Source organism: Lontra canadensis, unplaced genomic scaffold (assembly GCF_010015895.1).
Source record: "Lontra canadensis isolate GAN:19392208 unplaced genomic scaffold, GSC_riverotter_1.0 scaffold31, whole genome shotgun sequence".
Lineage (NCBI taxonomy): Eukaryota > Metazoa > Chordata > Mammalia > Carnivora > Mustelidae > Lontra > Lontra canadensis.
The window spans coordinates 5,936,551-5,957,362 of NW_022631025.1; the positions used below are offsets into that span (position 1 = coordinate 5,936,551).

The 20,812-nt window shown below is 45.0% G+C and overlaps 1 protein-coding gene across 3 annotated transcripts in view; it reads left to right on the forward strand.

The window, feature by feature from the left end:
- GLIS3 (GLIS family zinc finger 3) overlaps positions 1 to 20,812 on the forward strand; it is a 493,142-nt gene that overhangs the window by 455,759 nt on the left and 16,571 nt on the right. For all 3 annotated transcript variants that reach the window (XM_032866527.1, XM_032866526.1, XM_032866528.1), the window contains one exon: positions 11,895 to 12,073. In XM_032866527.1, coding sequence (XP_032722418.1) covers positions 11,895 to 12,073 — 179 coding nt within the window. The remainder of the gene's footprint in view (positions 1 to 11,894; positions 12,074 to 20,812) is intronic.

The following is a 20,812-nucleotide window of genomic DNA, read 5'->3' on the forward strand; positions in this document are numbered from 1 at the left end:
GGACGCAGTGGTCAGCAAGGCTGACAGAACTGTCCTCTCAAAGTGTGCTGGCTGAGGAGAGACAGTGGCCAACAGGCCATCATAACTTAGGCTCTTATGCACGGCTGGGAGAGGAGGCTGCGGGACACACTGAAAGGCCCAGAAAATGACCCCCGAACCAGGGAGGTGGGAGGAATAGAAGAAGAAACATCTCCCTGAAAGTCTGTCAGACCCTGCCAAACACCATGGGTGCACCCAAGAGCTGCGAGGAGGGGGAGCCAGCAGGGGCGGGGCTCTGTGTGTGCTTGGGGGCGGGGCCTCATCAGCTGCCTTCAGGAAATCAGGCTTTCTCTTGAGCGCAGGGATTTATGTCTGCCCAGGAAGGGCACCCTGAGGGCTCTGGCATACATTCCAAAGGCCTCACCGTGTTATCCACCCAGCAAGAGTTCAGAACATATTCTACATCCAACAGAAGAAGAAATGACAAAGAATAGACGAATGGGCTGTGTGGTCCTCAAGAGACAAAGGCTGTCCTTTGTATATCCTAAACCAGCTGGGCTGCATGGGTTTTATATTATTTTCTTTTTTAATACAATTAGAAACGCCAGTTTTGCCCCTTACAATTCCAAGCTTGTGTTTTATGTAGTCATGACCTATATTAGAGGATTTTGAAGAGTCGCTAAGTGTCCAAAAAAAAAAAAAAAAAAAAAATCAGCTCTGTGTTAGAGAGCTCTGACATCATCAGAAAGTTGGCCGCACTCGTGTTCTGTGGGAGAGGATCTGGTGTCATTGAGAGGTATCCATGTTGCTGTGGGTCGTACTGTAGTCACGCTCTACCTGCTGAGCACTGCTCTAAGCCCTTCCCTGACATGTGTCCCAGAGACTCTCCCACACAGACAGGAAGACACCTGACTTTCAGGACAACTGATAAGCACTGGCTCCAAAATAAAGCTTATCGATCTTGAGCATTAAAATACCTGAGAAAAGCCAGAGCTGAATGACAAACACGGGCTCAGATAGCCATTTCTTCAGCCTGCTTGTTGACCTCTGCATCGTCCTCTGACAGGCTGTTCATGTCACACTCACCCCGGGCCACGTGACTGTGAGCACCATCCTTTCTCTAGGGGCTGCAGCACTTTCTCTCTGGAAAACAGTTATCACTCAGCTTCCCACGAAGGGGTCAGTTTTTTGGTAGGAAAATGACTTGCACAGATATTCAGGGTTGAGAGACGTGGTGTTCAAAGTCTGCCTGCAGCGCATGCGCGCGCACACACACGTTCTATCTGAGAATCTCTGAATGTGATGAACATTGTTCCCAATGTCAATGCTGTGAGCAGAGAAGGGGCAGAAAATCCCAATGTCCCGCCCTTGAAAATGGAGGTTACAACATTGGGTCTTAGACTGGAAAAGCTTGGGGTCCTTTCTTCGTATCTGTGGAAAGTTTCTGGTGCTTCTCCAGGTTTATTCCAGGGCAGAAGAGCCCACAAGTCTTTAAGCTTCTTCAGTGCTGATCCGTGACCACAGCCATGCTCTATCCCTTGTGGCAGGGGATAAATCAGTTGGGTTATTGGCCTGTGGAATGAAAGTTCTCATAGAGATACTCACTTTACTAACAACTTCTTAAATATGCCACCCTTAGGGACTTCTGGGTGGCTCAGCCGGGTAAGCAGCTGCCCTCAGCTCAGGTCATGATCTTGGAGTCCTGGAATCGAGCTCCACAGGGGGTTCCCTGTTCAGCGGGGAGCCTGCTTCTTCCTCTGCCCCCCCGCACTTGTGCTCATTGTCTCTCAAATAAATAAAATCTTAAAAAAAAAAAATTCTCCCCTGATCTAGTCCTCTTAGCACATACAGGGAAATTGGTTATATTTGCTTCTTTCTTCTTACCTACGTAGTGATTGTGAATAGCTTTATTGGGAAAAAAAAATAGGTAACAGCAAGAAGACATTGCTGAACTGGCTTTTCTAGTCTTCTCTACTTTGTCTCTGATCTGTCTCTAATTTTAATGTCTGTGTTGTCTGCAAAACTTTTATGAGCATAGTTTTCAGAGTCCAGTCTGTTTCTTGATAATGGAGGAAAATAAAGAGCTAAGCCTGCATGGCTATCTTAACTTACTACTAAGAACTTAAAAAACGTAGTCAACTGATTCCTCCTCTTCTCAGGCATTCCTTCATCTCATTAATATCTGTAAGTCCTGTTAGCTCTACCCTCACACACAATCAGCTTCATTTCTCCAAGCAGAGTTCACCACTATGCCCCCCTCCCATTTCAACTACATGGGCTCCTAACTGCCCCCCACATCCAGCTGTGGACCCCCATCCAGTTAGCACACACAAGGCCAGGGCTCCCTACCACAAGAGGAGCCCTTTAAAATGTAAATGGAGTCTCTGAGGATTTCCTGCTCACACCCCTCCCCCAGCAGGCTTGGAGTCAAGTCCAAACTCCTTTTTATAGGTGCCCTCTGGCCATAGTCGCACCCTCACCGCCACTCCTCTTGCTTATTCTGCTCTGGCCACACTGGTTTTCTTACTATTCCTGGAAAACACCAACTCATCTTGCCTTGGGCCCTTTGTACGTGCTATTCCTGAAACCTCAAAGGCACCTTCACCAGAACTTTCCGTGACTTGTGCCTTCATTTCTTGTGTTCGCTCCAGTGTTACCTCTTCAGAAAGGCCTTTCTTGACCACTTCCCCTAATCCCTCTCCTAGACCCCGAACCCCACTCTCTTCCGTAACTCTACTCTGTTTCTCTTCGAAGATGTAGTAGTCCCTGAGATTATGCTGCGTCCTTGCTGACCTGCTCACAATCCACTAGAGCCGGAGCTCCCTCAGAGCAGAGGCTGCGTCATGCTTATGGCTCTGACCCCCTCAGTGCTTGGGCAGTGTGTGGAATGAACCGATGTGACCAGAAGGAGGACTACAAGTATGATTCCTTTATGGTTTCTGGGAAAAGAAATAGTAGCCCTGAGCAGGGGATTGCTGCTCTTCTCTCTGCACATTGTCCTCTGTGTCACCTCAGGACAAAGCTAGAGACGCGGATGTGAGCGTACGTGTGTCACTCCTCCAGACAAACAGCTTGACTCATGGTCCAAATATCCCTTCACAGCAGATTGTTTTCCATGTATATTTAATTTTGAAGTACCGTGGTTCTTCATTTTGAAGAGGTCTCATTCATTTCACCTCTGAATGCCAAATCAGCCATCTTTATTTTGTTCCCACATTCCAAACAAATCTACCTCATGCAAAGCCCAAGATGATGTTTTTTTAGTCCCCTTGGACTTTCAGTCAGGAAAGTGAGTCATGACAATAACAAGGAAGGCTTGAGGTAAAATGAATTCCTTTTCTTGCGGCCTCCACTTTACTGCGTTAGCATGTAGCAACGTGGAGTTCAGACTAAGCCATTACGTGATTCGGATGTATCTGTGTATTCCTTTCCTAAGGCTTTCTCTGAAACAACAGGTCAAATGGAGACGGAATTCCCAAAGTGAAAGCCCATAAGACTTTCTAGGGTGAGCTGGAAATCAACTTTATCCTTTGCCCTCTTGGGTGGGAAGTGCTTGGTGGATAGGGCAGTGAAGGAATTATATATCTTTTCGCAGGCAAAAAACCATCTGCCTGCTGGTGGTGGTGAGACCACCTAAGTGAGCAGAAACCACGAGACGAAATTTTTTTGCTCCTTTTTCTGAAATATAGTCTTTGGTTGCTTTTCTGTTTAGTTGCAAGGAGAAATAGTTTTCTAGGTTTTGATCATCTTCCCCAGAGTCAGTGCTTGGAATCATTCTCTTGAATAAGATGCTTTCCCCTCAGAAACAGAAACTGTGGCCTCTGGACACATATAGTCTCCAAGTGGACTTGAGTTAGCTGGGCGTTAACTGGGCAAAGGTACCATCCACCTGGACACAAATGCTGGCACCAGGTTGGAAGCAAAGTCTTTGGAGCCTATGGTCTGTTGAACAGAGTAATTACTCAACAGCAACGACCCACATGTGTTAAATACTTGTGTTTGCATAGCACTGGCTAAGGAGCTGGACATACAAAATGGTAGCAGACATCGAAGGATTTGATGCTCTTTTCATCTAGAAGAGCCAAGAGCCCTTCTCTGATTGTGAGCTTTTTAGTAGATGTGGTTTCCTCCAGTTCATTTCTCTAATCAAATATTGAGCCTTTTATTCAATGGAAGGAACAGAAAATTCCCTTATGGTTACTACAATAGTAACCTGACATCCTGAAATCGAAAAAAAAAAAAAAATCCACACAAACAGCATGTTATTACTGATCAAACCAGCACCAGCTAGTTTCTTTCAAATTCATGGATTATACTGACTTTTAAGGTCTCATTTGGCAGTGGTTTCCAAAGGTGCCCAGCGGTACTCGGCAGGAGTCCTACATCTAAAGTTAATTCTAAACATTCTTCCAATGTTGTCAAGAGGCTCATGTTCACAGTTTGAGACCATGAGAAAGACATGGAAAGGGCCATTTTTTATATACCTGTGCCTTCCTTTCTCATGTTTGGACAAAAACAACACTCTTCCCCCTCATTTCCCATCTGGCTTTCTCGTTACACTCACTTCTGAATGTTTTGCTTTCATCTGATCCTCTCCGTTGCAAAGCAGACCAAACTCTGCCTAAACTGTCCTGAACAAGACAGGCTTCTCTTTGCTACAGGACTGTGAGTTAATCCTCTTGCTCTGACCTGCTCGGAGCTGCCCAAAGGATGATCTCATTCAGCAGGTTTTCTTTTTTATAGCAGAATTTTTGACATCCAAATGTCTAAGACCACTCTGGATAAATTCTCTTCTGGTTGGTGATTTTTTTGTAAAGAGGATTTGGCAGAATCAGACTTTCCTTCCCTTTCTCCCCATCACATCAGATTCTGAAATAGACAAACAACAGAGTCACAGCCAATTCTGCAGTCAAGATATTCCAAAAAATCCCAGCTCTCGGTTAAATGTGTCCTGCATAATTCATTTCTCTGACATATCCTGGGTGTCCTCTCCCCTCCCTTTTCATTCCCACAGGGAGGGAGAGACTGTGATGCTCTCTGCCCTATTTCAGTCTATCCAAGAAGAAAATCCACTCTGCCTTGGGGCATTGGTGACTTTGTTTTCTGGCCTTAGAACCGACCCCCTATACCCAAGTGCAGAAGGTGTTCTCCAGGACACACTATCCTCTTTTCCACAAACACTCACTCATCATAATATACGCGTGAGTCTTCTGTGAAAAACCTTGGTGGTCATTTCACCTACAGCCAGTTCATAGCTCTCATTTTGTCGTGGTCTGTGGAGGCTCCGGCAGTCATGTTTGAGTTTTGGTCTTGCCGAACGTGAGAAATTATTCACAGTTAATATTGACCCAGCACTAAGCCCTCGCAGGAGATGGATTCGGCTCTTTGACTAGTTTGGAACAGAACCCTCGGACGGACATACAGCTCTTGGCGGGCCTTGGTCCTGCCCAGATGGACAGTGTTGCAATTACCCACACTTCCCAGCGGCTGTTTCTTCATTACTAAAAGCTGGTCTTGATTGTCTCAGAAGCAGAATTCAATTTGCAGTTCCCCCAGTAACGTGCTGTGATTCATTCGGGGACAAATCTGGATTGAACTGAGTCCAAGTGTCTCTTTTGTGAGACAGAAGGGAAGTATAAGTAGATACTATAGTCACCCAGATGAGTCAGCCAGGAATTCATGAAGTGATTCATAAATCGTTATAAAGACCACTAAAGTCTACTAAAATGGAGTGCTGTCTGGCTATACAAAGTGGGGTATTATCATTGGGGGGTTTTTTTTAGATGTTAAATCAGATGTGAAATCCTTAAAACTGTGCTTTTCTTTTTAGGTTTTGAAAAGGATTCCTTTTTCCCCCTCTGTAGTTGGCCAACGGCTAAAGCCACTTTTTATTGATTAGTTTTCACAGATGAATTTAAAAACCACCACAATTCTTTGGGGGATAAAAAATGCCTCCCCAAATCTACCATAGACCATTTTGTATCCATTATTTCTACTCCCTAGCAGCAAATCAATAATATTTTTTGAGTGAATACAATGAAACGAGCTATCCTGATGCATTCTTCCTTCTTTGGGAGGTCCATTACCCCTGTGGAAGAGAGTGGGGGGAAAAGAACTGTCCAAAGCACATATCAACCAGCATTTAATCTACTTGATCACGGAAACTCCTCTTTTCAAAGCATTAACCCCCAACACAATGCTAAACCACACAGTCCCACGCTGCTTGCTAGAACTGCTTGAAGAGCCAGCACAAATGAAGAAAAGTAAGACATATTTATGACATGTGCTTAGCCTGCAACATAGCCTATTAGCAGATACTGTTTGAAGAAATATAGTTGTTAGTTGACATAGAGATACCTTGGACTTACAGACGGGAGACAGCATTATTTGAAAGGAGTTGCCCAGCTGGAAAGACCAAAAGCGTAAGCCCAGCTTGGGCAGGAAGAACTCTAGTGCAGAATGAACAAGTTCACCAAAGCAAACTGGGAAACTGGTCACCAGGTTTCTTCAAGGCCGTGGGTTGTTGATACACCCGTCCCCCCCAGCTGGTGAGAAGGTTCCAAATCTCAGGTGCTCGCATAGGAGTCCTCCACTGCCCTCCCTCACCCTGCCCCTCCACCTTGCCTTGTGTGTCTCCACTAGGGAACATCTGACCTCATTGGGACAAAGTGGTATCTGGAGAACTAGCTGTGTGACTGGGAAAATCACTTCATGTCTCTGGGCCTATTTTATCTCATCCAAATAAGGCTACTCTGTTGCCTTCCAGCTGGAACGTGATATGATTGGATGAATATGTGAACTCACCATACTCTGTGGGAAAACCCAAGGCCAAGAAATGAGACCTTACACAAGAAAGACCATGACTGTTTGCTCTTAGAACTAGAAAATTAGCCCAATGAGTAAATGCCTTGCTTTCTCCAAGACTTAGTTTCTGTGTATGAGTAGTCAAGAGAGAAAAGAGTCCTAAGATTTTTTTTTTTTTTTTAAATTTTAAGAACTCCACAGAAATTCAGATGCAGTGCTGGAACCACAGTCTTACAGAATACAGAACCACAGTCTTACAGAGCTCTCAAGCCCTGGGTATGCGTTCACGTCAGGCTAACCTTAAGTGTACATTCCATTTAGAGCAGTCATCCCATAAGCATGTGTTGATCTTCTGGAAGGTGTCAGATATTGTCTAAAGTACTTCAAGATCTCTGACTTCCCAATTTAAAATTATTCATAATGCACCCCCACCCCTCACCTTCCATTCTTGATTTTTCTCCAGAGTATTCATTTCCTCAATACAATATAAGGTTTGCTTACTTAATTTTGCTCATCGCCTGCCTCGCCTCCCCGAAATAGAAGTCGCACAAAAGCAGGGACACATGTCATGTGTTGCTCTGTCCCTTGTGATTAGAATAGGGCCACACTCTGGGTCAGTGCTCAATAAATATCTCTTGAATGAATAAATGAATATGTTATCTCAGGTTTTATGATCCCTAGTAGGTGTTGAGATTTATACTTGAAATAGAGGCTGGGAGAAGTCAGGGCATTTATTCAGGATTACCCAGCTGGTAAGGACAGAGCCAGAATCCAAGCCCAGTAGGTCTTCGGTGATATCCATCTCCTGCCATATGCAATTTGTCCTATGACCCTCATCAGTACTGTGTGTCTCAATCGGGATCTGCCGTTCTGTGAAACAATCTAAGATTCTTTCTAGTACCTCATTATAGGAAACGTGACCTCTTTGCTTCTGGCCCACTTCACTGCAAGGTTGGAAAGCTCCGTGTGAGTTGAGGGTGGCAGTGGGCAACAGAAGGGAAGGAGCATAACTGACCAAATCTCCCCAAATAATCACACATTTTCTAAGGTGTGTATAGATATTTATTTACAGAACCCTTTTTAGGTTGTTTTCTTTCCCCAGGAGATTATTTTTATGAGCCCTTTAAAATCTGTTTGCGCCCCTATTTTGTTTTTGTGTTTTCCGGCAGGAGGTGGGGGGAGGGGCACAAACCACTGAACCCGGCAGTGGCTCCCCACTGAGGTTATCCAAACTCCTCCACTAAAGGAGACCTAGCGATTGACTCAGTTCTCTGGTTTGCTTTTGTGTGAAGTGTTTCTGGTAAGCAGTGACTTTTTTTTTTTTTTAATTTCTAGTCTGTTGTGTGCATATTTATATTAACGACCTCCTATTGTCTCGAAGAAGAGACTGGTAAGCTACGTTGAATGTAGTTTCTGAGCTGTGAAGTGCAGATCCGCAGCTGGGGGACAGAAAATGTTCAGAGGTTCTCTCTTCCCGCTCACGGACTGTGCAGCTCCCAGTGAGTTAGAGTGACGCCATCTTGTCCTGACGGAATGGGGGATGAGCTAGTCCCTGGGAGGAACATCGTAAATCACTGCAGCTTAGCCTCAGCCTCAAAACTATTTACTTTAGCATCAGAAATTTTTAATTCACCATCTTTGGACTTAAAAAAAAATCTGTTTGGGGCAAAATATCCAGACCATATTCATTTTGGTATGTGTATGTGGGCGTATAAAAGAAACGAGGTTGGAAAATCAGTGAGGGCCCTAAGAAAATGGGGCCCTAAGCCCCCACACGCTACCCTCAGTAACAGTAAGAACATCTCATGTTCTGCTTAATGAGCTTCTGCGTGAGCGTGGATGTTCTTGGTTCTTTGCTTGCTTCTGGAGTGCCTGGCTTCAAACCACTCGGTTCTCAAGTCCTTTTGGCTTTTTCTAAAGCACTTCTGGCATCAGTCTTGTTACAAGTGGTCAGTGACTGTTTTGGATGCTCCCAGGGCCTTCCCACTGACAGAGGAGCGACCCGACCCCTACACTCCCCTCCTGCCCCCTCGCCTCGGATTCTAATTTGCTAAATTCTACTCTACTGTGAGTGGGTGAACGTGGAAGCAGGTTCATAAAAGTGAAACTTAAATTAGTGGAGATAATGTGAGAGGTTTTTCCATAAAATACTATGTACCATGTTTGAGCAGTAACAAAATTGAATCTAAGTACTACACTTGAAAATCAGTCACATTTATACACTCACTCCTTATGCTGGGCTTTTTAGCCCTGAATTCTTCTTTCTTTCCTTGTTCCTAGCAATTGTGTGGATAACTGTAATCACATCTTGTCACTTCTCATCTTTTCTCTGTATTGTAAAAGTTAACATTTTTATATCAGTCCTTTCCTTCCCAAGCCAGGGAGTTCTTTAAGTATACATTTATCTCACCTCGAATGGTTTACTTTTAAAATTTTTATTAATACTTCGTATGAAGTGACACACTATACTTTAAAATTGTGTTAACTTTATACCATATAATCTTACTTATTCGAATAACATGGAGAGAAATGCAAAAAGTGAAATGTGGAGTCAGTCGAAGGGTCAGCATATGTATTTGACTCCTCCCAGGTCTCTGAAATAAGGATTGCTAACACCTTGATGTGACACCACCGCACTTTTTCTCCTCTGCTCACCATTACTACATTATGGAAATGCATGGTAGCCAAGAGGGCATGGCCAGGGTTTGGAATTTGCATGAATGAATATAGATAAGAATGATTTATAATTACCATATAATTATATGCTCTCTTGATAGATACATAGCTATATAATTTATATGTAGCTCTATAATCCAGATATAGATGTAGATTCTCTTGTATGGAATTTACATTCTAGATGACTCCTAAATGAATTCTGCCATTTCAGCGAGTTGAAATCTTCCCTTCTTTATAGCTAATAATCATAGTTCACTCCATAGCGAGATCACCCCAAATTATAGAAGATTTTGTATTGCTGACAGTCTGCCTCCTTCCCCCAAGCCATCTACGTTTTCTCTCTCTGTTCATCAAACCCTTGTTTTTGAGTCAGACTCACTGGCCGGGAGCATGGGGGATTGTAACACAGAATCCCTCTCCTCCATCAAGCCTACAATATCAGGCTTAGACTTACACACACTGTGACTTGCCCCCACCACACATCTCTGCCCTGTCAGTCCTCAATGGAAAGGAAGAGTGGCACAAGTACTAGAGAAAATACCAGAAAACCGTCGGGAGTGTGCTGCGTCTTTCATTCCCAGATGAAGAAATACAGTCAGGAAGCAAGTCAACAGATCTTGCTGCTTCACGATGCCAGTGACAAAGTTGTCTTCCAGTTCCAGTCCTCCCCATTCTCCCTGGGGGTCTCCTGCCCACAGGGCTCTGGGGTGAGGTGGTCGTGTGGGCTCCTTTTAGCCCTAAAGCCTGCGATCCCACAATTCCCCGGCTCCCTCCCGTGACCTCCGACAGAGTTGCCAGACGCATTAGGGACTCTTTCCCCAAGAAAATAGCCTCCATATGAGGAATCCTGGCACACAGGTTTTTTACTAGATGTCCTCAGGGCAGTGACAGGGTTCATCTGCGATGTGTTCTCTCACGGCCGCTTGGCACATCTTCCAGGCTAATTCCAATTAAGATGATACGCTTGGAAAACATATATTTCCCAGCCCAGGGTACTTGCTTACTCTTCTCCTGCAGCAGAGTGAAAATAGGCCTCCCAACACAGCCAGTTCGTGTCAGCCTCCTCTGGAGTCTTCTCTTTTCCCCATCCTCCTTTCTCAGTTCCCGCATCCCCTTCCTCCATAGCCCTCACCGGATGGAATTCATTTAGGAATCGTCTAGAATATGAATGCCGTACTTTTTTTTTTTTTTTCCCCATCCCGTGGTTCCTTCTTGATGCCACACAAATGGAGAGGCTCTGCCCTATTACATATTCTGATTCAGAATGGTGCAAATTGCTTTACAAACTTGCCTGGTTGGGTTTCCCTTCTGACCCTCGATGGCCCGACGCAAAAGCCCAGCAAAAGGAGGGGACTCGTCCTTGTGCAGTTAGCCGCGTGCACTGCTGGCACCTGCTGCGTGTTAGCGTCAGGCAAAGGCTGGCCGACTGGAAGTTTTCAACTTGCTGGGACTTTTTTGAGGAGATGGAACAACCCATTGCTGATACACTGGGCTCCCTGATTATTTTGTCACTTCATCTCACAGCACTGACGGGTTCCCTGTGCCAGCCCCCTAGTGACCTGCACTGAGGTTTGCTTTGGTGGTCTGTGGACACTGGTAAACTTGAACACTGCTCTGCCAAGTACACCTTCCCTTTGATGCTAGAAAGTCACTTTAAACCCAGGGAGTCGGACCCTGCCAAAGTCCCCTTGCAATTAGAAGACTGGTGGGTGGTTATCAGGCTGTGTCTCAGGTACATTGACCACGTCACCTTGTATCTGTCTGTCCCTCCTCAGAAACTAGCAGTAGCTCTGCTGTGATTAGTACATGTGACTGCCAGAGATGTCCCACGTGGCGTTGTGGTTGTGCCCCAAGCAGTGAGCATTCTTTGCCAATCACAGAACCCAGGCAGATAGGTTCTGGGTCTCAAACCACACTTGATCTTTGAGGTTTAAATTCCCTCATTCTTGGCAAAAGAAAATGTATTGTTTAAAGAGAACAGGATGAGAGAGGCTTATAATAAAGACTTCTAATACTTCTTGGACCCCAGATATGTCTCACAGAACAAAATGTTTATGAGCTAAGTGTAAATGAATCAGAAACATAAGGATCAAATTTCCCCTAAAATGCAGACGAATTTAAAAATTAGCAGAAAAGGGAGCCTGGCAAAAGATGTGCCTTGAATTTCACCAAACCCAGAGTATTTGAAATGCATTTTAAGAGGCTTGACAAACCCAAACTGTGACTACATTTTCCCTTCAATGACCTCTTTTATTCCTTCAGTTGAGAAGTCAGTGGTTAAAAATGGGAGAGAAAGTCTTCATCAATTTCTTTTGATGGCTTTTTGTCACGCTCTTATCCAGCCAGTGTGGAAATTGGAATTTGGCTTTGAAGAGTTTGTCTCTGCTCCCGCTTTTTCATGCCCCTCATGCTTCCTTTTGTAATCGTTTTCCCAGGTTTGCACCTTCTGCCCCATCTCCTCACCACATCAGCCCCCGGAGAGTTCCAGCTCCTTCTTCAGTGATGCAGAGAACGCAGCCTCCCCACACCCAGCAGCCAGCAGGTGGGCCACACCTGAAATCTTACCAGCCGGAAACAAACTCTTCCTTTCAACCAAATGGAATCCACATCCATGGTAAGTGGGGGGCTGACCGCCCCTAGAGTCTGGGAGAGTGATACCGGGCCATCGCTGTCAGATGGGAGCCTTCCTTACCAGCGGTGGGTTCCTCCAGTTCTGTCACATGCCAGGCTTTGGCTTTTAGGACTTTCCTCTAAAATGTCACACCTCATCAGCATGAAATTTCATAGTGTTTTCCCGGTGTTGGCCCTAAACTGGTAGAACTCATGACAGCCCAGAGCAGTCAGCCCAAGGTGATGATCTGTTTACTGAGCAGTGATTTAACACCTCATGGAGATGCCCTAACAACAGCATCTTGTTTCCTCAACAATAAAGTCACTTAAAAGGGAACAGCAGGAGGGCTTTTTGCCCAGGCATACCGCCCCCTCCCCAGGTCCCATATCCCCAGAACCTCTCCAACCTTCAAGGCCCAGGTGAAAGGACACCTCCTCTCTGCAGCCTCTCCTGATGAGAGTCTTAGCTGGACTGCATCTCTCCTGGCTCTGGATGTCACCTGCATTTCTGATATAACACTCTTGGTCTCTCTTTCTCTACTTTGTTAAGTTACTCCTTTGTGAGGAACACTTGCCTTTCTATTAATGTGTAAGCTTATTTCTGAGGTCAGAATTTTCTGACCTGTTGTTCTTTTTCTTGGAGAACTTAGCACAGTTCTCTATGTGCTAAGGTACCTGGTAAGCGTGGAGAGGAAGAAAAGGAGGAAAGGAAGGCAGGAGAAATCATGATATTGTTCAAAATGTGAAGATCTGGTGTTGAACTTCAAACGTTCATGGAGAACTGAGTTTGGCTGAATTTCTTTATTTACACCGATTTTGCTGACTCAGGCAGATATCTTTGTGAACATCCTTAGAAAGTTAAGTCAAGTTGTCGAATAACCTGGATTATTATAACCTGGACTCTGAATGTGTAGCCTTCTCCTTCCTGGGGGCAGAGGAGATACTGTCCACTGAAAGGAGATTTTCAGCTCCTTCTGAAAAATAGGACTCTGCCATATCTGCTTCTTGCTGATTCCTGAATTTGCTCCATGTGAGTTATTACTTGATGTTATTGGGTGGTGTCCCCAGGTAAACCTTACCCAGTATGCCAGCTGTGTATGAGTAGATGTGAGTGGCTTCCCAAGATGGCGGAATCAGGCAGTGCTGTGGAGCCAGGCTTGGGTGAGGATATTGGAATAGGGGTCTGGACAGCCAAAGAGGAAACCACATGGACAGAGTAGTGGCCTATGGGAAGGGAAAGACCTTGAGAAGTGCAGGCCACTGGCTCTGACTCCAAGTTCCAACCAAGTTCCATCCACCTCTTCTCTCTTCCTGAGTACAGTCACACAAACCCTCATTCCCCAACGAAACATAGGCTCCCTCCACTGTTTGGGCCTATGGTAATGGTTACCCTCTTTTGTTGGTAACCTTCTTCTTAAGCTTTAGTTAGTTATTTATCCAACCAAGAAATATTTCTTGAGTACCTACTGTACGTAAAGCAGTGCATGTGTGAGAAGACAAAGAGAGCGCTCTCCCTGTTGAGAGAGACCTCCTGACCCAGGAGAGAGGCTTGTCTAAGGTGGGAGAGAGCCAGGTCCCCTGTGCTGGGAAGCCACCCTTACCAGCAGGCAAGAGGTAGACGAGGGTGGGCTTTTGGGAATGCAGAAGAAGTCACTGACCCTACAACAAACTCATTTTTACCCTTCATATTTTAACTTTGCCGAGATCTGGACATGTGTCAGTCAGTGGCATCATATGACTGGCAATGATTTTTCTCTCCAGTGCTATTAAAAAATAACAGAGTATTTCAGGCAATCATGCCATAGTTCCAGTGAAAGGCCATATAACACTTTGATGACAACTGTGAAACATATTTAAAAAATTCAAAAATCACCCTACATGTAGACAAAAAAAAGGGGGGGGGAGGCAATTTTCTAAAACATTAACAATTTTGTTTTGTATTGTCTTTAAATCATGAGGGTGGGGATAATGGATAATTTCTTCTTTTTCTGCTTTCTGAAGACATTTTAAAAGAGATTTTGGAATTAGAACAACTCGATTACAAATACCAATCCACTCAACTGTGAGGCGCTGAACAATTTCTGGGGATCTCGTACCTTCTCTCAGTAGTTATAAGAGTCCACAAGAAAAGCACATGGCACAGAGTAGGAGCTTAATTAATTTAATGCTTCTCCTTCTTCTCCCTCCCTTTTCTTTATTAGACTCTTTGAGAGTGGGGATAATGTTTCTAGCCTTTGGGCACACATAATTCTTGGTGCAAAGTAGGCATTTAGTAAATATTTACTGAATAAATGATTGACACTGTCTCATCCAACAAATGCAAACCAAAACAAGACGACACAGAAAATGAGATCTACCTTATCATTTCACCCTACCTCCTGGCCTAAAGACTCTTCTCCCATATTTCTCTTTTGTAGTTGAATAATGAATATATTGTCAACTTGAAACTGTTGAGTTGTTTGTTTTTTTTTTTACTTTTACTTCAATTGTTAAAAATTCCCATGGCCAATAAGAAACTGCTAGCAGCAGTTTAAAAAAAATAAATACGTATGACAAGACTTTCTGGAAGAGATCAGGATATAGTTATGCAAATTGGGAAATCATAACTTTGTTCTAGAAGATGGGCGAGTGGCTGCTGTGACGGGCTTGTAGAGGGAGTTTCTACTCTTTAACCGCTGGGCCACTGCTAAGAATGAAGGAGTAGGCATCCAAATGCAGCCTTACTTCATCCTCCAAGCATTTTGTCTGAAAATGTTTTCCTGGAACCTAATAGGCACGAGCATTTCTCGTCAACTACTCCTTAGAATAAAGAGCAAATTCATCTAATATTTGTCAAGCGGGTGATACAGTGCTGGGAGCAAGGGGAGGCACACAGACCTCCTAAATGAGTTGCAATTTTTGGCAGCTTTGGCTGGACTAGTTTGCTGGGTATCGTCATCCAGCATCTTGGTCACGGAGAACCTCATCCCCTAATAAAACTAGATTTTTAAAACCCTGTGAACTGTGTTAGTGTTGCTAACACTATAGCCACAATGAAGGAGTGTTCTGTCTTCCAAGAAGTTCACGGTTTTAATGAGCGCCGTCACCCCCCATCCTTTCTGTATTCCCTGCGGTAGGTAGAGGTCAGAGAAAAATGTCATCAGTATATTTTTAGAGATGGGAGCTGAGACACAGAAGAATACAAAATATCTAGGCATTGCTGGCTTCTTGCCAAAGGGCACAGGCGTCTTTAACAAGAGGTCCATGTTTCCAAGCCACGTTCTTCATCTACGTGTTTCTCAGTCAAAGGCACACCAAAGTCAATACGTATTTCCATCTTTCCGTGGGGAAATATACTGGTACGTAGATGCTATTGCCTTACACGGAGCCATGAAAGTTAGAATTCAAAGGGCTCGGTCTTCCAGATGAGGAAGAAAATGACGGACATCCTGCTGAGCTTTGCTACTGCCATATTGATGGATATAGCTCTTAGACTTTGTGTGCTGTGTGTGTGTGTATGTGTGTGTGTGTGTGTGTGTATTTATCTGCTATCAAAGTATGCTTGACAATGTTAGTTTCAGGTGTATGCCATAGTGACCTGACAATTCTGTACCCTTCCTCAGTGCTCCCCGCGCTAACTATAGTCACCATCTGTTGCCATACATTGTTACAACATTAATGAGTGTTTTGGAAAAGGCACACTTTGAAAAGATTATTAGGGCTGCTTTTTTTAGTTCGCTCACCTAGCGAGTGACCCAGGACCAGAGCTCAATTTTGTTGTTTGTGCATCGACTTCATCCATTTGCGCTGCCTTCATTAGTGAGGTGGGTGAGGTGTCATCTCTCTCCGTGTTTGAATGTTGATAGAATGCATGGGTCTCTGTTTGGATGGGATCTCCAAGGCAACTTCTAAGTACATTTTAGTCTTTTATTTTAGATGTAAACATAGGAACCGCGTTTTCCAATCATGTAAGCCCGTTCTTCAGTCTTTTCTTTCTCTTTAGGACCATTCTCTTGCCCGGGCAAGCTTCAGAATTTTGCCTGGATTAGTTGCCTGAGAGTTGATATTTGTACATTTTGTTATGGTACTAATGGAAAATTTCTTTCTAAATGCCCTATTCATTCCAGGCTGTTAGAATGCCATGGGAATTCCTAAAACAGCATTTTCACAACCTTCCTTCTTCTGGACCCATCAAGGAGAGGCCAAGTTCAATTCAGCAAGTGTTTATTGGTCTCCCACAAGGTGTCAGGAAATATGAATGTCATTTAATCAGCGCAGGGATGTGTGCAATAATAATAATGATGATGATGATAATTCTATCAAGAGGTACCTGGTTTATTCAGAGGAAGGTGTCATAGAGGCGTTTCTAGAGGTGACTCTTGAATAGGATTTTGAAGATAAATAGAGAAGGCTGGGAACCAGCAAGACCAGCTTGTAGAGGGAGTTGGGACCATGCCAAGTAGAATCCCACTGAACCGTGAAGCCAGCCCGGTATTTTCAGAAAGTAAGCTAGGCCATTGTTGCCAGGAATGGAATTGGAGAGGTGGGAATGTTGCATCCCACCTGCTGGGATTATTTTGGACCACACCTGTGCCACACCCACGCCCAAACAAGTGACTGAACCAACAGTCTAGTTCACTCAGATGCCACTGGTTAAGTAGAGGAATGATGTCAGAAGAATGGGGAATTGTGTTCATTCACCCACAATCTTTTCTAGGCGAGAGGAGCTGGGATAGCAAGAGAAGGAAGTGAAAAGAGCCTTCAACCTAGCTGCTACACAGGCAGGAGCCCCTTCAGGCCTCTTTAATACAATTGGGTATGAGAAGGACCCTAAGGGCTCCTTCCCCAGAGAGGTGCACACTTGGCCTTGGGTGGCCCTTGGCTACAGGCAGATCACGATCTTTCCCAAGAGGTGGTCCTAGCACCTGTCACCTCAGTTCCCGAAAGCCAACGTTTCCAGCCAACACCTGTGGGCGTTTCCAAACCACCAAGGAGCCTCTAGCCACATAGAACTGGCTGCCGAGATTCCCTCTTGATTATGTTGTTACTGCTAGAGCTAGAAGGTTTCACAGATTTTGAGTGGTCTGTCCCGGTCCCAAGTTTTCCCAAAGAGCCTGTCATTTGCAATCCACAGTGTCCAGAGCACAAGACCTTTCCAGTTTTGTTTCTCGGGTTAGGGCAGCCCTCCCCGTGTACGTGCTCGCTCTTCTCCCGAGACAAGACACCCAATGGGGGACAGTGCTGGGTTGGGGAGCATCCGTGGAGCCCACGATGGGCCGGCCCCTGCCGGCATTTTGCTTTGCCATCTGTGAAGGGTGGCTTCCACCCTCCCGTTGACAATATAGGTGCTAGCATTCCCCGGATCTCATCCTGGTGTCACACATGGGGAGGGAGAAGAAGGACGTACAAGCGAACCCTGAACGTGGGCATGTGGCCGCCTTCACCTGCAAGGGAGGATATTTCAGGGCATTGCCAGGCTTAACCAAGCCGCGGTTCTGTTTGTAATGTTTATTGGCTAGACACTCGGCGGGGCCGGCCAAACATTCCCGGAGCTGGTTTCCTGATCTGCTGAAGGGAGCTATCTCTCAGGTTCCCTCACCCTGATTACCTCTTGGAAATCAGTAGTAGAGGCTTTCTGAGGGTTCTGCCCCTTAACGCCCCTCTCCCCCCAGTCTCAGATTTCTGTGCTTTCACGGCTTGCTCTTACTTCTACCCTCTGGAGATGTCAGTAGCCAACACACAGATGTCCCATCATGCATGAGCCAGTCATCAGATTTCCTGAGGAGAACCCCGGGGAGCTGCCCCCCAGCCTGGGCCGTCTGCTATCGAGACAGCAGCCATGGGGCATGGGGGCCTTCCCAGTGGGTCCTGGCTCCTGTAGTTCTTAGGATTTAGTGCTGTCCTGCCTGCAGTCCCTATAGCTGGCAAGTCAGCTCACAGACAGTGGTGGCATTTTCCCACCTCGGGATGGCATGGGAAGTTTGACAGCCTAGTGCAAACTGACCACACCAGGGAACAAAAGATTTCAGCTGCCAGCAGGCCCCCAAGAACAACAGGCTTTGGAAAGGCCTTGTCCTACCAAACAGCCAAATCATCTTTCAAGCTGAAGGAATCTCAGAGCACTGATATTTAAATGGCATGAGGTGGCCCTTACAAGCTCGTCCTCTGAGTTCCTCTGCTTACTTACAGGGATTGCGCAAGGGTGCTTTCCAGAAGTGTCTTATGGGTTACAGACACGACTGATGTCATTTCTGGGGGTTTATGCTAAATGTTTAAAGGTTATTTTTTTTTAAAGGCAAATTGTAGAGACAATAAACAAACCCATCCCACAGGAAATGTAATCACTTTGGCAGAGGTGAAGTTGTGAAATAATAAAGTAGTTAAGTCTAGAAATTGTATTGCTTAGAATTTAAGCGTGTGTCACAATTTCCCCTTGAAATCTCAGGAAGACAAGTAAGATTGGTTGTAAATCAGAGCATAATAGGCTTCACTGAGAAAGCTGTGACATTCTCACAAGGAGAATGAGCCAAGGAGCACATTTCGTGTCATTCCCATGTTAGCAGCAGCCGTCCTAATCAGGACCAATTTTCGTTATCAGCCATGATGTTATTAATGCGTATATAGTACTAGGGATTGATGATTAGATGCACAGAAATTCTTAATTACTCTTATATACTTAATTACTACAAAATTACCACAAGAGCAGTTTTACATAACTAGTACTTGATGAATTCTGACAGTGTGCTAATTCTATTAAACAAAAGTTAAATCTAGGTGTGTATAGGGGGTGTAGTTGGTGTCACGGCGTGCTGGGCTCTGTGGGAGGGGTGTGAGCTGGTCATCGTCATCGGAAGAGCTGTTTAAATGATTGGTTATGGAAACGACTGAAGTGTGAATAATCCACACATGTAATTAAGTATCTACACACACACACACACACACACACACACACACACACACACACAAACCCATATAACCTTAAGGATATTAAGATGACTGGATCAACTAACCATCCCTAAACTGTAAGTTCCTTGGGACAGGAACTGTATGCTCCTGCAGTGTTTTTCCTGTAGTAAGTGCTTAATAAAAGTTTATTGAATAAACATGAATGAATAAAAGGATGGGGGGTTGGGGAGGAGGAAAGAGAGATTTTTGCTTCTAGCTTCTTAGGCTGATCGGTAGAGCCAGCCCTTGGCAAAACCGTGATTAAGTGTCAAGTTTCCCGGGTCCCTTTGTTCTCTGGGCACTTGCTCCATCTGCCTGGGCCCTCTCCTTAGAGGAAGGAGGATGATCTAATGATCCCCTCACACAGTGAGGGAAATTTAGTACAGCAAATATTCCTTCCCTTGACTCTTTGCCCACCTGGGGCTGAGTGTCCAACAGTGAAACACGTAGCGGTGGCAGCGAGGGGAAGAGGTGTTTGAGGCATTCCCATAGATGAAAGTTCCTTGTTTCTGAACACTTTCAAAGCATTGTTTTGTTTTCAAAGCTTCACAGCCACTAGTTTACGTACCCCTAAATTGGTCATATTATTTCAGAAGAGATTACCAGAAGAGGAAATTGTGACTTGCCCAAATGATACAGGGAGAGAACTAATGAACTATAGAAAAAAGAAGAAGAAGAAGAAGAAGAAGAAGAAAGAAAGAAAAAGCAGGAGTGCCTGAGTAGCTCTCAGTGACACGTCTAACTCTTGATTTGGATCGTGATCCCAGGGTTGTGAGATCGAGCTCCATATCCAGCTCCATGCTGGCCACGGGCCTGTTTCAGATTCTTTCTCTCTCCCCCACTGCCCCCCCCCCACAAAAGAAAGAAGAAAAAAAGTAGATAAAAAGAATTTAGAGTGAAGCAGATCTAAATTGGAATCCTATCGACAAGTCATGCGGTGCCCTGAATCGGAGTTTCCTGGCTCTTACTCGGGAGATAGTAACACCTGTCTTTCAGAGTTGATATAAGAATGAGAGAAAATACATAGCCTGTAGTAGATGCTCAGTAAATTAGACCTGGTTGTTGATGTTGTTATTTTTTCTTCCATGTTCCAGATGTTGGGTGCTCTGGATACACCCACTGGTGTTGTTAGATCCTCAAAATAACATTAGTAACATTACCAGCATACCCGGCCTCCAGGCAGGGCTGCGACATGAAGCACCCTGCCCCAGGTCACACACCTAGCAAATGTCTGAGTTGGTTTGAGGAACAGTCTCACCCCAGTCCCACACTCATTCTCCTTCATGATGGTGCCTATAGACCCAGGACCATGGAATTGTTTAGTTGCTTGGGAATTCTGTTTGTGAGATGTGGAAGTGTGGAACTATTTTTTTTTTAAAGATTTTATCTATTTAGTTGACAGAGATCACAAGTAGGCAGAGAGGCAGGCAGAGAGAGGAGGAAGCAGGCTCCCCACAGAGCAGAGAGCCCAATGCGGGACTCGATCCTAGGACCCTGGATTCATGACCTGAGCCGAAGGCAGAGGCTTTAACCCACTGAGCCACCCAGGCGCCCCGGAAGTGTGGAACTATTAATGATGAGGTCCCTTCCGGGGCTAAAATTCTGTAGGTGGTATAGGGACTGTGGTCCATGAGACCGTGGTTTCCCACTGACCACTCGATCTCATGTCTTCTGCGTCAGGCAGGTTGGTGAATGTCTGTGGTGCCCTTTCTCACTGATCACATGACAACACTATCAAGAAGGCATCGTTTCCTCCCTTGGTACGGATGAGGAAGCTGAATCGCTGAAACGTTCAGTAACTTACCCTAGATTTCTTACG